Genomic DNA, 16,259 nt, shown 5'->3' on the forward strand with positions numbered 1-16,259 from the left:
GATTATTGTGTGTGTGCATGTGAGAGGCAGAGGGTAAATGGTTTGACAGAGAAAGATATACCCTACTCTGCTGAGCAACTGTGATATTTCTGCTAGGAGGATGAAAATGCTTCCAGGGCAGTTAAATCACTGGTATCTCCAGTGCAGAAGACAACAGCAGCCTCCTAAAAATGCTAGAAAGGTATCCTCTCCTTGGTGCACGGCTGCGCAGGTTTTGTTGTCGTAAAAACTGAAACCAATACAAGTCATGCTTAAAGATGAACCTTTTCTGAACATACTTATAATGAATCTTTCATTTCTAGATAACAGAATGACAGTGTTAATTTTTATCATCTGCGAAACTTGATTAATGAGCTCCTAGGTGCAATGGGCTACAGCCTGAAATGAATAGTGTGCTCCTGAAAATGCTACATCACTTCTTGTCTGGGCGGAGGGGAAGACGTTTGTGCAGTCTCCACCTCTCTACGCCCTCTTCCTCAGCGAGAAAATCAGATACGATAATGAACGTGGTGCTTGTTGGCTGGCTAGAGAGCTGAATGTCACTGCTGATGAGGAGCCTGCGGCTGGCTGCACCGAGCGCTATTTCTGCAGGGAAACCTTTAGAATAAATTCTAATTAAAATGCATTCCTAGAAATGGGTCCCTGACCTATCTCCTCCTTACAGTAAATTATTCTACTTCTAGATTAATACTGGTGCTATATACCTTTTGAGCTGATACAACTTTTCCACCGTGCTAGACCGCCGCTTTTCCCACTGCATGCCTCTTGCTGGCGAGTGGGCGTACCATTGTGTCACTGTTCCATGGTAATCTGAAGAGCGAGAGGGAATCCTCTGTGGTCTCTTGCAAGCACTGCTTTCAAGTAGAGCTGCGTGGGCTGTGTTTATTTGTGAGATATGAATGCGTCCCCACCGTTAGAATGACTTTAAGAAAGGGGTTTCCCTAAGCCTGGGGTGTAGGTTAAACCTTGAGATAGATATATATTTGCCTCCAAACCGCTTAGTTGTCATTTGATTCAGAGAGCCTTTATTGAGACTAGTACCTTCTAACCTAGCAGACACGGAGATGAGCACCTCGCCTGACAATGGTGAGTAACTGCTGCATTCGGAGCTGGCACCGCTGTGTCCCTGCCTAGCCTCAGGATGAAATCATGTGCCTCTTTTTCATCTACCAAAAAAGATTTAAAATCCCAAACCTGGTATTCTACGAGGTTTTTTTACTTCTTATTTTCTTCATAATTGTGTATAAATCATGTGATTTTATGCACATTTATACTCTGCTATAGCAGAGTTCTTGTACTCTCTTTTCTCGTACAAGGCTGGACAGTGAATGGTACAGAAACAGTAAAGCATTATTGCCATGTAGAGCATTTGGGCTGTGCCAAACCATTACTTTAGGGTAAATCTAATGTTAAAAAAAGATTTGGTGCATATCTGTTGGGTTTGACCCACACTTCTTCCTTGGGTAACATTTCTGCTGAAACTTTAGGAAATTTTACCTGTTCTATAGAGTTTGGGATGTGCCCTGTGCTACCGACCCTGATGAGCAGCCACAGGATTCCCTTGGCTTGGTCTGTGATTAGGAAACAGAAAGGCCCTTTATCCACATCTGCTACAAATTGTTTTCTGTAGTCCATGTAGCATTTGAGGGTGGTCCAGGGCTCTGGGCTGGGTGGTTTTTGCTTGCCATGTTGCTGTAAATTGTCATCAATGCTGCATCCCAGAAAAAGTTTTGAAGCATTTCAACCCTGAATAAGGAATACTTGGAGTCACAGCATTAGAAATTTCAAGCGGTACATTTTCGGTTAATAGGCATAAACAGAGTGAGCTGTGAGGACTATTGAGGCTTGTGTAGAAGGAATAGAAAGCAAACTTACGCGCATGCTTTTTCTCTCTGTGTTTTAATTCCTTGTCTGATAAAATATAAAGCTGCAGTACTTGTAGCTGTTGCAGTGAGAATTAACCCTTCTGTCTTCAGAGCCAGCGGTGTTTGCTGCCAGAGGGCCTGCACAACCATTACACTAGGATAGCTGTAGGACTCTCTGCTCCAGTTCCCCTTTCTCAAACCAAAGTAAAAGTTGTCAGTACACCTATGAGAACTAAAAAATGCTCACAGCAACCCACTCAGAAGACCAGGGAAAGAGTTTCGTAAAGGGTCGTCTTCCCTTCACATGCTGCTGGATCCTTAGTGCACCAAGACATACTGCTGGCAGAGTTCTAATTTCCAGCAGTGAGAGTACCACGTTTTCAGAAGTGTGGGCACAGTAGAGTGTATACAAAGAAACAAGCATTTCACAGGTCTCTGAGAGCTGTTTAGCACTTGTGTTCCTGCCAGCCAAACTGTGCCAAGCTTTTTTTTGCAATGGAATGGGCTTGTCAGATCGTTCCTAGTTTTCTATAGGCTCATTTTTTCTTTCTTATTTTGTTCTGAGATTTTGAAGCTTAGGTGGACAGTGTGAAATTTATATAAATCTGAGCTGAGCTCCTCATCTGAATCAGATTCTTACCTTCTCAGTGTTAAGCTTCTGCTCTTGCAGCTGTACAACTTTTTGTGGTAGGTCTGCCTGTATCTTCAATACTTTTCTCAGAAACTCATTTCCCTCCCAGCCACGTGGACCCTGTCCTTGGAGTGATCTGTCTATTAACGTGGCAAGTTACCTATTTGTACTCCACGGATCTGTTTCCAAAGTCGCTGGACTTAATAGATCCTAAATCTTTTCTCTCTTGGCTTGGATTGCACAAGGAAGTTCCATTGTTTCTCTTTCCCTTCACATCACAGTTGTACTGTTGGGAGACATCCATTGAAAATTATTCAGAAAATCATCTCTGGCACTATCGATGGATATAATATTTATTAATCTTTGCTTTTATCTTGCAGCATTTTTTCTTTCTACTTCTGCATATTATCTCTTGGAATTACTTCTGTCCATACTTTGACAGTGAATAATAACGAAAAAGATTTCTTTCACTGCATAATTTAGAGCTGACATTTAACAAACAGCTAAGTATTTCCTTCCCATCTTGCCCACCCTCAAATAATTTGTCATGCTAATTGAAGCTAGATACAGAACAGGAGTAAAGTACCATTGGGAAGGCTTCCTGCAGTGCTCTTGCATGAAATATGCCTGGTTTATATGTGTTCTTCTGAAGAACTTCATATTTGGCAGAGTTCCCTGCTTGACAGATCTGTGATTTCTTGATAAATTACCTTTAAACAAATCAAATACATTTATTGCTGAAGCCTTTATTTTATTTCATCAGTGCATTTTGTACATCTTTAATAAAATAATTCATATTCTATTAACAATGATTCCCCATCGTAGACTTTGGGCAATAAATACATTCAAAGTATCATTGCCTTTGCCCCCAGGTCTTTGTGCAATGATGGGAGTTGGTCAAACCTAACATTTTCCAGTAAAGAAATGAGGCTTCTCATTTTTCTTACTTTCAGGAGAAATATGTGCAGTATCTGAAAATCGGTGATAGGCTGCATATAAATATCAGAGAGGCTCAAATAACAGAAAGTTAAAATTCGTTTTCAAATACAGGAAGAAAAATGTTGAGATTTTGATTTTTAGGCAATGTTTTTGGTTGCAGACATCATCATATATCTTCTAGCAACTTCTTAGTATGTTGTAAATCACTCCAAAACAGAAAAGCTTAACACACACACACACACACCAATTCATAACCTTGTAATAATTAGAGGTTAGCAGTATTTTCTTCTTTCTATGGTTTCCAGTGATGGAAGGGGAGGGAAGAAGGTGACTCTGTAGGAATCCAGGAAAGCACTGAGAACATTGAGGTATGTCGTGCATGGCTTTGACAACTTGATGATATTTGACTTCTCTTGGTCACTTCTTATGTGACTGTTGCACATTATAATTGTAGTCATAATATTTTTGGCAAGGAATGTATGTTTTGAGGCCTTTCAAATTGTCTTCTGTGCTGTAGATTCATCTGTGCAGACGTCTGTGTGGAATGACTTATGTTGAGCTTTGCTAAAGTGCTCTGGGCATGACCCTGGCTGCTTTCGGTAATATTTGTGCCATTGATTTCTACTTGAAGGGGTTTATACTCACCTGGGAATATTTTTCTCACTTTGAAGATCTTGTGAACTACACCTAAATCTGAAGATGTTTAGAAATTGTTAAATGGACAAATTTCCAAAGAAATAACTTGTCTGTAAAATGTTTTCCTTTCTGGTTTAACGTAAGAAAAAAAGTGATGTATTGATTTTTCTAACCAGGTCATGTAGTTAAAAACAGGATTTATACCCAACACTTCAACTAGTTTGTGTGTGTCAATAGAAACGTTTTCAGACACCCTATTGTGGAGGACCAGCACTTGTAAGACCAAAGAGCTGCATGGCAGATGCTGCCTATCTGTGCAAAGCCAGCCTGCTACCTCCCGTACGAGACAGCGAATGCAGAGATTGCGCTGTGCGTTTGCCTTTCCTGGACTGCAGCCAAACAGCTTGCAGTGCAGAGCCTCTCCAGAGTCCCATCTACGTCGTGCTGAAAACCAGGCTTTTAGTTCTGGGTAGAAATAGTGCGTTCAGCCTTTAATTGCCTCATTCCTCAGTCTGGTCCACTGCAACAGCCTTCGGTTGTTTCGGGGTCTTAATTTATTTCGGTTGTTGCACAGTTTGAGATTACTTTAAGAAATTAAATAGAGTGTTTATCAAGTTCTGGATATCACAAATTTGTGGCATTTGTGAATTAGGTTTTTGGGGATGTTTGCTCTTCTGACTCTACTGCTACCATAACCAAGGAAAATTGTACTTAATGGGGAGATCAGTTTTAAGTATTCAGTGTTAAATCTCCCTGCATCACACAGTGCAGGTACCAGTTTCATTTTATCTGAATCTAATTGGGCAAGACAGCTAAAGAACCTAACAACTTTCTATTTTTTGCACAACTACAATTTTAGATTTTAAATATTTGATTAGAAACTGTCTAATATTGAAGTTTCAGCACTATCAGGAAATAACGGGGGGAGGAGAGGACTGGCAGATCTTGCTGTCTTTGTGGGTTTTCTTGTGCTGCATTTACATGACTGAAGCTGCATTTTCAGCAAAGAGCGTGGATGCAAAAGCAGGAAGACATGTAATAGCTGGTTGAAGGCTGGCTGCACTGAACACTAGTGCTATTTACGAGTATTAAACCTGGGACTATCTAGGGAGGACGATGTCACAGAAATATTATGTTGTATTTTTGACTTTTTCAGAGTTATCGGTCAAGAAAAAATCCTGAAGGCTCTATTCCTGTATCGATTTAGTTTCAGTATATGTTGCTTAGGATCTTTTTCATCAAATGCTTATTTGTTTCTTCGGTTGCTCTTCCATTTTGATCACATTTACAGTAATAATCCATTTCTTCCCCCCCACTCCTCCTACGCAACAGCCACACACAATGTGTAACCTGCTGGCTTGTTTATCAACAGCATTTATGATTATATATGTTCCACTTTGTTTTGGAGCTATTTTGCAATCTGGGTATTACTTAAATGAGGTAATTTTACTTGGCCTGTCTGTGACGGTTAGTCTTGGATCTTTTGCTTTACAAAAAATGGGTTTCAGTGGAAAGGTAACTTATTCTTGGGTTTGTTCCTTGTGCCTAGTTTGCTAGTATTTACTTCATTTTTTTCTGGCATACTAGCTGTTTTCTGCTCCCTCCATTGTGACAATATGTCAGTTTATGGTGGTGTTTAGTTAAATTGAATCATTGGATAGGGTGTGTGTGTGGGGAAACCTGACAAAATCTTCTTTCCCTTTTCTGCCTTTAGGCCTTTAGGCTTGCTCAGTTCTGAGATTCATCTTACACTGCATCCCCACAAAATATTGCTTTGGCACAACAGAGGAACAAGTGAATTACAAAACGCGTTTGGGGAAAATTGAGTGAAGGTTGAGGAAGATAGGATGCTCTTAAGCTAGCACTGGATTTGGAGAAAGAAAAAGAATGTGGCAGGAGGCAAAGTGAGAGCAGTGCAGGTTTAACGTTCACGATACAGATGTTTTTGAAATGGGCTTTGGATAACATTTTGAAGCTTCAGTTTGAGTGCCTACGTGGCTTTTTTATTTTATTTTAATATAATTAGTATTTTATAATAATTAATGTTCTTGTTGCTCTGTGGGGAGGTTTTTTTTTCTTTCCAAGTATGTTTTCTGCATGTGGAAAACTTCCTTGTTTTTAATACAAATTAGTACTCCAACCAAAAAGAGTTTTTTTTTGTCCTGTTCACATATATTTAGGAAGCATTTAAGGCTTGGATTATCACTGGAGCACTGATAAGTCTGGTAGAAGAGCACCAAGGAATTTTGTATGCTTTTTACTATACATCTTCAACTGTTGCTAAAACACATAAATCTGTGAGCAAAACAAATCCTGTTTTACTTCAGAGCATTCCTGTTCTTAAAAGCCTTGACAGAAAGCAGAAAATTTATGTAATTCTGAGCAATCCTTTACATGACCATTATAACCCCCCCTATTTTCTACGTAGCCTTAATTCTTTGAAGTAGCTGAATTTTTATCCAGCTTGGCTTCAATTTGTCTGATCTAATAAAAACACTACAGCATTAAATTGCATACTGTAGTTGTAAAAGCTTGTATTGTTTTTATGAAAACGTGCATGTTTTGTACAATAACCTGGATGCCTCTTGTTCGGTTTGTAACTGTAGATTTAGATGTAGCACAGTTTGCACTGCCAACACAGGTTGGATTCATTGCTGTAATTTTTTTTTTGTTGTTGTGAAGAATCAAAAATGATTTGAAGGAAAAAAAAAAGAAAAAAAGAATTAAAGGCCTTTCAGAACTGACACGTTTCAGCACAAAGCCGTAAGAAATGAAAGGCAATGCCGTTACGTGGCATCAACACAGTCTCCAAAACTCGTTTGGAGAATAGCAAAGGCAAATCAAAGCAGGTGGCCGTGCTGCAGTGCTGCTTGGTTGGCCATGCTCTGCTGTGTGCATCGCGCCAGCTCTCACTGCAGGGAGCTCTGCTTTTCCCCACAGCTTGGACTGTTCAGAAGAGGGAGGATGGACTCCTGTGCTATGGCAATGAAATGACTTCTGGTAGCTGGACCCGCTTGTGAAAACATGCATTAAATCAGGGTGCCCGGCGCTGTGGGGCATGCAGCAAAATCTGCATATGACTAAGAGTCAGGAGATGTGTACCACGGACTTTGCAAAGCCATGCAGGAGGGATCCCCCCGCCCCCAGCAGGTGGTGGCAGCAGGACTTCTGGAGAACTGCTGCTCTGTGATAGCTGGGTCTTCAGCTGGGCCAAGCACTGATTTGGGAATTGTCAGCTTTAACAGCTCTTTTGCAGGGCAGGGCCACAGAGAACCCAGAGCAGCCAGCGCAGGGCCCAGAGCACTCCCCAGCACGTCCCCCTGCACTGATCTGTTGCTGCAGAACCAGCAAGTCACACAAGGAATCTTTCACTTTTTTCCTCCCCAAAGCTTTCTTCACTTGTTGTTGCATAAACATTACCAGTGTAGGAATCCTCTTTATTGTCAGTTCTAACCTGCATCGCTTTAACACGGCTTATTTTTTCAGCATGGGGGATGTCATATTGTGCGTAACTTGGCATATGGGTCTGAGGATGCTGAAATGTCTAAGCCCAGTGGGATGCATTAGGGATGAAATAGTGGTCTGAATTCTGGTGGTGGTGGTGGGTTTTTCTGTGTGTTTTTATTTTTTTTATTTTTCATTTTTTCCTTTTCAGACCAGATTTGGTTTAGTGTTATTTTTTCTTTAGATGGAGGTTGGGAGTGTTCATTCTAGGTCAACATTTTTCAAAATTGGTATTTTGCTAGACACCTAAACGCCAAGTGTAGGCATCCTGAAATAAGGCTTAATTCTTATTAGTACCGAATGTCTGCAGCTCCCATTAAAATCAAATGAATACAGCTTTCCATACTTCAACATGTGTTTGTTATGATTAAACAGACAGTCATAAAACTCAGACAATCAAGTTGCATATGAAACTGAATTTACATTTTTTCTTAATAGGATCCTTGTAATTAGTGATTACCAGATGCATTTAAAATGTGTGAAATGTCTGCTGGAAAGGAGAATTAAGCAGGGGTGGAATGCCAAACACCTCAGATCTTCTCCTGGCAAACTTTTATTTTACATTTCTGCTCTGCATGTAGATGAAGCAGCATGGTTTCTATAAAATGTTCAGCTGTGGTTTCACATTAAGTTGATGTTACCAATAAAGAGAATGGCTTGTAATTGAAAACTTATTTGGTTATAAATGGCAGGTTCCACTCTTGATCGCTTCCCGCTTTATTCCAGTGGTGACGTTGTTATCCTTCCACCAGGCGTTATGAAATCTCTTAGGTCAAGAGGAAGCTCTAATCTCCCAGTTTTTTAACTCCAACAACTATAATAATGCAATTGCTTTGACACTTTGATCTAAAGTGTATAATAACACTTCTGGACTCCTTTTCTGATGGGGTGTCCCACGTATCCTGAAGAAACTCACCCAGTGCTGTCCCTGGCCTGCAGCACAGGCAGCAGAATGGCTCCTGGGGGTGAGGTGGCAGTGGCTCAGTCCCTGTGCCATTGGCTCAGTCCCTGTACGATCTGTTCTCCAGCTTGTGATGTAGAGGTTATGGTACTTCACAACATACACAGTTTGCTTATTTCACGTTCTCATCTGAAGGAATTATTTATACATGAACTACTTAGTGTTACCCCAATGTGTGTCCTTTTCTCTGGGAAGGGTGTTTTTTTTTTTTTTTTTTCCCCTTCTTCTCTTTGGAAATGCAGTGCTAGACAGTAACTAGCCCTGAAGAGAGGGAAGCTTGTTAGAAGCTTGTATACTTCTTGAACAATGCACTTGTGCACAATAACTTACACGAGCTTCCTTTTCTTTTCTCTTCAAGTGATCTGTATCAGGCTCACTACTCATTCTCTTAAATTTGGAGTAATAGTCTTACTGTACACTTCCACGAAGCATATGAATTTTCAGGTCAATCTGAGGACATATGTGAACTCTAGAGTATTTAAAATAGTTGGTTCTTTTAGGATGAATAATAATAATAAAAGCCTTTCACAACACTTCCAGTATTTTTGTGGCTACTGACAGCTTTGCTCCTTGGGGAGATTCCTGCTACCACAGCTGGAGAGTGATAGTCCTTCTGCCCTTGCAAAACTGTCCCTGCTAGAGTGGTGGATTTAAGAGGAGATGATGGTGGGAAGGAGAAAGTAGATTCCTGGCCTACATGTAAGCCATTTATTGTATGTGAAGAAGAAAACAGGAATGCAGGCAAGATCTTATGATCTCTTCTTGTTGTGATCATGCAATTAAATTGTTCTTCCTAGATTATTAACCTTTTTGTTTCCCTCTAAGTGTACTTTTTTTTCCCCTCTGTTTCTAACAGATTCACTCTGAGCAGCTCAAAAGGAAGAATAAAGAGGCAGAGGATCTCCTTGAATCGTGTCTCCATCAGTGTGGTGAGATGGAAAGGTATTAAAATATCTTAACTCTATGTGGAGAAGCTTCTCCCTTTATTTATTTATTTTTAAATTAATTTACATTATGCTTTGGAACTATACAATCAAGTATTTTCTGCATTTGTCAGTCAATTTCTCTTTCAGAGACCCAGACTAATACATTTTTTTCCCCTACTTTAATCTGTCCTGCGGAGGTCTGTATCAGTTCTGGTTAAACAAGTGAAACATAGGCATTTTTTTGTACTGAGAAGAGCAGGATCACAGAATAGTGTGGGTTGGAAGGGACACGGAGGTCGCCTGGACCAGCAGGGCTGAGGTCAGGTTGCTCAGCCTGCTTAGGCAAGTTTTTAATATTTCTGAGTATGGAGATTTCACAGCCTCCTTGGGCTGGTTGCTTCTTTGTGGAGTAATACTAGTTCTACTGATAATGGCAGGAAAAGAGGTACTGTAGGAAGGAGAGATACTTTATACAGATAGAGAGGTCACAATATTGCTAACAGCTTTCAATGAGTCTGTGACTGTGACGACCCGTTTCTAAGACTGTTGGTGAGTCATGAGGAGATTTAAGACAACAAATGATGCTGAATGTTTCAATGAACAGCTGTATTCAGTAAGACAAACTCTGACCAAATAATAAATAAATAAATAAATAATCCAGGTAGCTGAGAATGGTTGAAAGATAGCTTTAGAATTAAGCATAATGTGCGTATGTGAGAGAGGAAAAAAAAATTAAGGAAAGCGTAGATTGTTTTGTGAAGTTTACAGAGTAGTACTCTACCCTTCTTTCTTCCTGAAAGGAGCATTTTTTGTTCCAGTTAGTTTATTGAGAAATAACTGGATATTGAAATCCCTTGGGATTTCCCATTTATTCAAGACATTGTGGTGCTAGTGTAGTTTGAATCTAGCATGTCTCTGTGAGGGGAGGGAGGTGTCAAGGCTCCCTCCTGGTGCTGGCATCCCTGGTGAGACCAGGTGCCAGTTGCTGGCAGTTCAAGCCCTGGATCTGCGATGCAGACAGCTGTGCAGCGAGCTTCCTCTGTTTCATTTTGGCTGCCTAACAGCTACCACAGGCAAGAAGTTGGCTTGACTTAACAGGGCTGGTTGTCCTCCATCAGCTACTGTAAGTTAAATTTCCTGGCTGAATTTCCTAATGGTGTTCTCCGGTTTGTTCTGCTTGCGCCCTTAGTAGGTAACTGACAATAGCGAAGGTCCACAGGGGTGAAACTGACCCAAATGAATCACGGACTTGTTTTCCTCCAAGGGTGCAGCCCAGCTGTGAACCCAGATCTGTGAGGCTTGGTGACGCATCCACATCCTGCCCAAGGGTGAGCTCGGAGGCAAAAGGGGCAGTGCATAGGTCTTGTTTGGTTTGTGGTGATGCCTGATTCAGGAAGAGAAAGATCAGTGGTGTAAAGCACCAGTTAAAAACCTCAAACATATAACTGCATCAGGATTGCAGCTTTCCACAGAAATGAGCGCATGCAGGGTCTGAATAGACACCTGGTGCTCACGCTGGAGTGCGCAGCCAGCTTAGAAAGAGCTGTGGGAGGGTGACTGTTTCAAAAAGGTGCCTGCTGGGGCTAGGAGAGTGTCCTAAAAGGGGTTCAAGCTTTTCTGGCTATTGGTCTTAATAAGAAAAGTGCAGGCACTTGAAAACATTCTTTATTTTTGCTCTGCTTTAGATTTGTCTTCCTTCTTGTTGTTAACTCTTAGTTTTTGTTTCTTTCAATGCTTTCCTGCCATCTCCCACCATCTTTCTGCATGTGTGCATGTCAGTGGAGGAATTCATCTGCTCCAGGAAGCATGTGCTAGTCGGTGGCTCTGCTTGGCTGAGCTTTCCATTTTGTTGATTTTCATGGCAAAACCTCAATTCCCTTTGCACCAGTGATCCACACGCAGTTGCACGAGCCCTGGGTGATGAGTCTGGGTGCTCCAGTTACAGATGACTGTCTCTTTGGAGAAGCAGTAACTCACTCACAGCTCGTTTAAAGCCCAGCAAAATTAGTGAAAATCATTTCATTGACTTTCCAGGGGTTTGAACTCATCCCAAATTCTGTCCATCAGGAAGAAATTTCATTATGGTTTTGGTAGTGTAATTAAGCAGAAGATCCAAGTGAAAGGGGAATGATGTTCTTTTCTTGATGTGCAGGCTATGGTGTACAGAAGTGAGGAGGCACTATTGAAATGCAGTCCCAAAGAGCAGGAACCTTCACGCACAGAGGGACGCAGAGCTGTGCGATAACTGACATCTAATGGCATTTGATGTGAACCAGCTAGTTGCCATCTTTTTGCACGTCCCATATTTGTTGAGGGGAATAGCCAAAGGCTGGAAAAGCACTAAGTACCTGGATATCAGTAGCCTTACTTCTTCCTTCAGTGAGACAGAACAAACTAGAGATGCAGCTTTAATTAATCACTGCGCCCTTTTTTGGCTTCTTTTCTGAGAAACCAGATGTGTTTCCACTGCACCTCTTTTGTTGTTGTGATTTGTGTAATTCTTAAAATTAAGCAAAACTATTAAAGAATAATTGTTTCTGTTCACATTAACGGCACAGCTTCTCCAGATGTGGCATTTGACAGCCAAACAGCTGCTGGCTATTAAATGTTCCTTAAAAGCTCCATTCCTTTGTCGTAAAGGGAACAGAAGTGTAGGGATGTTTATGGGGTGACAGGCAGATGTTTTGGCTGCATCAGATTTGAGCGAAAGTTTAAGCATTTCTCTGCTGTAGTCTCAGTATGTACATGTTTTAACCCCCTATCATGCACCTTGCCTTATGGAGCTCTCTTCTTGGGACTGGGGCAAGATTATCTCTAATCTCAAACTTAATTCCCGAGTAACAGTGCCAGCACTTTTTTTCCACAGCATCTGGGACCTCTCATTCTAGAGACAGTGCAGTTCTGCTAGGTGGGTCTCAGCCGCTGCTGGTGGCTGGGTTTCCAGCTATGCTTTTAAAATACTGGGTGATTTTTAGGGGGTAAAATTTGAGTTAAAAAAAGGAAGTTGGAAATAGTTTGAAAAAAAGCTATTGCTAGAAGCTATTTTTGTTGGTTTTTTCCCTCTTTATTTTTAAATTATATCCACGCAGTTGACAAAGGCAGGTGTTCTTTTTGTGTTTGCACTGGTGCAGTATGCTTTGTGACTAATAAACCACCTCTTACCATGGGGGGTGTGAGGCAGAACGCAGAATTAATGCAGTTCAGTTTTAAGAGATCTGGCTCAGATTCCACTCAGAGTTTAGGCTCGGGAGATCGGCTCGCGGGGTGTTGAGTAGTGGAAAGGCACCACCGATTCTTAGGGAGCTGCACGATTGTAAATGTTGTTTGTCAGCTCAGGAACTGGTGGTTTGTTAACGGCTTACAAAAGCTGCAAGAGTTCAAGAGGCTGAAAAAAAAAATCTGTAACAAAAGACTTGTTGTTTTCATGGCAAAACTTTGTTCATCCCATTGCTTGTTAGACCAGAAATTCTTTGTCAGTTAGTCTTAGGTGGGTAAGATTTTAATATAAAAATCCTAAGGTATTTAGAGGGAAAAAAAACTAAGAATTATACAAAACCAAATTAAGAGAGCAAAAACCCTTTAAAATCATATGCAACATAGCAGAATAACCTAGTTCTGCAGTAAACAGTCTTTAAAAATTATATGCCTGATTTCTATTCCCATTTCAAATATATTCCTAGCATGGGTTAGATTACAAATTATGTAACTCAGGTCTCTTCTTTCTCAAATTGTAAAGGCCTTTTTCTGAAACGAATTAAGTGCTTTATCATAAATTGGGGAAATATTAGCTGAAATGGCTTTCCTTTGCTGGAGGGAATGATTTTTAAATTTATCTGAACCAGTTTGTCCTCCTTAATTCAAATGAAGAAATCGACTTCTTTCTATGGATCTGCTCTTTAGGCTTAGCGAAGCAAGAATCTGAGGTCCAAAATGCCCACCCAAGGGGATGAAGCATGTGTTTAACCCCTAGACTCTGGAATTCATTTCCCGTCAAAATATGACTCCGTGGTGTTGGCATCTGGCTGTAAATCCTGGCTTAAAACCTTTTTCCACGATTGCTTATGGTATATATTTGTGCTTTCACCAATCACAGGTGAATGACTCCAGCAACCAGCCTTGAAATTATTATTTTAAGTAGTTATATGCATTTAGTACTGAATTAGCATTTGGCAGTAAATGCACTGAGACATGCTGTAGGTGTGCCCGCTGTTGCTGGTTCCCAATGAAATGCAGGGAGAGCCAAGAGCTCACAAATGGTATCGACAGCACCGCTGGGACTCTGCACAGGGCTCCTACCCAGCTGTTGGATAAGCAGCTATTTCTTGGCCATGAATCTATGCTGTGGCAAGCCCAAAGCGTGTGGCTGATCAAAAGACCGTGGAGCAGGCCTTCAGGAGCTGGAAATGGCTGCTGCTCTGTAATGGAAACGTGTGTTAATGTGGAGTTGTTCTGCCTCGTGCTTCTTCTCTTGACCTGGAGAAGCCTAACTGCAAAATGCCCTTGGCTCTGCTGGGAGCTGTTGGTTTCCACATCTCACGTTTCTTCTCTGGTTCCATAACGTGCTCTGGCTTTAGTGATAGTTTTGGGCCAAAGATAGGTTTTTGCTTTGGCTGTTAAACGCATAATTTAATAAAACTCGCTGTGCACGTATAACCACGGCTTCATAGCATAACCCTTTGAGGACAAAATAGCATGTTTATTTTTTTTTAGCTGCATGACATTGATCTACATGGGAATTTTAGTTCCAGTCATGTACAAAGCATATGCTGGTCACACTTTTATTCTGGCTCCCAGCTGAGACACTGAGTTGCTATAAAAAGTATGCAACCATTTATAAATAATTAACCACAAAAAGCTGTTAAAGCCTAGGAATTAAAATAGCATAAAGATGTATCATAGAGCAAAAGCCTAGGAATTAAAATAGCACAGAGATGTATCATAGAGCAAAAAGAGTAAAGGCAGCTTTAAAGGCAGCAAGGTGGATACAAAAGGGAAATGAAAATATCTTTAATCTGATGCATAGCTGATCTCAACAAGTGAAATCCTGAATGGGTATGGCAATTTTCAAAAGGAAGAGAACAGGCCTAAGGAATTTCTTATTCTTGGAGGACACAGCTAGAATGATGTTGACTACTACTTTTCATATATTATATGGAAATTATGAGCACAGATGTGCTCTCTCCTTTTCCTGCAAGCTGCTAAAATTTACATTGAGCAACCAGCTGCCTTTGTTACATCTGTAGGTGCTGCTTCCACGTCAAATGCTTTAATTATCTCAGCAGAGGAAACTGAGGAAGTCAGTCAAAATTTACAAAGAGTTAATATTCTAAATTTTTAATTAGCTTCTGCTTTAATTGTAGTACAATGTGTAAATAGGATATTGTGTATTTTTATTTCTTCCTATTTTTATACTTAAGAAAGTTTTTACACATAGAAGGGATATACTTTGCCCTATATCAGTGCATGAAATTTTTAATATTCTCTAATGATTGATTTCACAAAGCATGCATCTCTAAAATTTGACTGGGTTTCATTTTAATGACTTTTCCAAAAGGTTATTTTTTTCTTTCCTTAAAAAAGCATAATTAGTGAAAACCAAAATACCCAATTTTAGAAAATGTTGGCAATGATGAAACATAATAAGGATGGTAATGGTTCAGAAACATGTCTGTGAACTTCACAAAACCAAAAGTAGTTCTGGAAGTTGCTTTCTGTGGATGTTAAATGCTGTGTGCCCTCTAGAGCTCACCAGGGGAAGCTCAGGTAATCATCAAGAATTGTCTTCTGTGGTAGCTCCTAATCACTGTTATCACAAAGAGATATTCAAGCACTCATCATCTGTGTGCTCTGAACGTATGGTCTGTAAAATGGAACTGTACTACAGATATGATTAACATTTTACATACCTCACAATAAATGTACCCTTCTAAATATCAAAGTGGCTAATATTCTTTTAAAATATGATCAAAACACCTCAGTCTAAAAGCTGAGGGGGCAAAACCAAAGCCCTGAGGAACCTAGCCAGCAAAATAATTTTCCAACGTTCATGACAATGTTGAAGCACGTGGATATTACAGAGCAGCAATCCATTTGTAGGGGTTGGAGTCTTTTGTGGTTCCCTTTCTTTCTTTTTTACTGGCACTACTGGTTCTTGCTCCTTCTCTTGCCCAGATACTGCTAAGCATGGGAAGAACACAGAGACAGAAAGGGAAGAGCCCGAGGTGAATACCAGGTACAGCCTGAAGTAAGACAAACTGCAGGGAGCAAAGCAATGAACACTTCCTGGCTGCAAAGAAATATTTAAAGCCATCCCACCAACTTTACGGGGGATTTCCCAGCTTGATTCATGCTCTGATCTCAGGAGGCTGTGGTCAGACATCTCCTCTCGCTGTGGCTGAACCAGCAGCAGAGATGAGTGCAGCCTGCCTCGGTGCTCACTCCTGCACTCCTGCCAGAGATTGCTGCTCGTCTTTTACTTTCTTCAGAGCTGCACCTAGGAACTGCTCCTTTCTCTTGAGCGGTTGTTTTATTCTAACTGCTTTATTTCACTTTAAAGGATTTAAGCTGACTACTTTGACCCAGCCAGGTGTGTGGGTTGTGCCAGCAGTTAAGGATGGTGATTTGCAGTGGAGAGGTAGTTAAAGGTGGAAAGTGGATGGTGTTGTACATTTAAGCTCTTTGGAGCAGGACATGTGACTGCAACCCTGGGCAATGAGCAATGAATAGTCTTTATGAGAATCCACTCGTAGGCGAGAGTTTTTTCTCTCAGCTAAGTAAGTTGGCTCCTCTGTTGATCT

The 16,259-nt window shown here is 40.8% G+C and overlaps 1 protein-coding gene across 3 annotated transcripts in view; it reads left to right on the forward strand.

The window, feature by feature from the left end:
- Positions 1-16,259, forward strand: part of TNIP3 (TNFAIP3 interacting protein 3) — a 91,487-nt gene that overhangs the window by 30,875 nt on the left and 44,353 nt on the right. The window contains exons 1-2 of one of the 3 annotated variants that reach the window (XM_083834960.1): positions 1,039-1,086; positions 9,393-9,478. In XM_083834960.1, coding sequence (XP_083691086.1) covers positions 1,084-1,086; positions 9,393-9,478 — 89 coding nt within the window. In that variant the 5' untranslated portion in view covers positions 1,039-1,083. Of the gene's footprint in view, positions 1-1,038; positions 1,087-9,392; positions 9,479-16,259 lie in introns of those variants that run through there. The other 2 variants (XM_083834959.1, XM_083834958.1) reach the window with 2 other exon arrangements.

Source organism: Anser anser, assembly GCF_964211835.1.
Source record: "Anser anser genome assembly, chromosome: 4".
NCBI lineage: Eukaryota > Metazoa > Chordata > Aves > Anseriformes > Anatidae > Anser > Anser anser.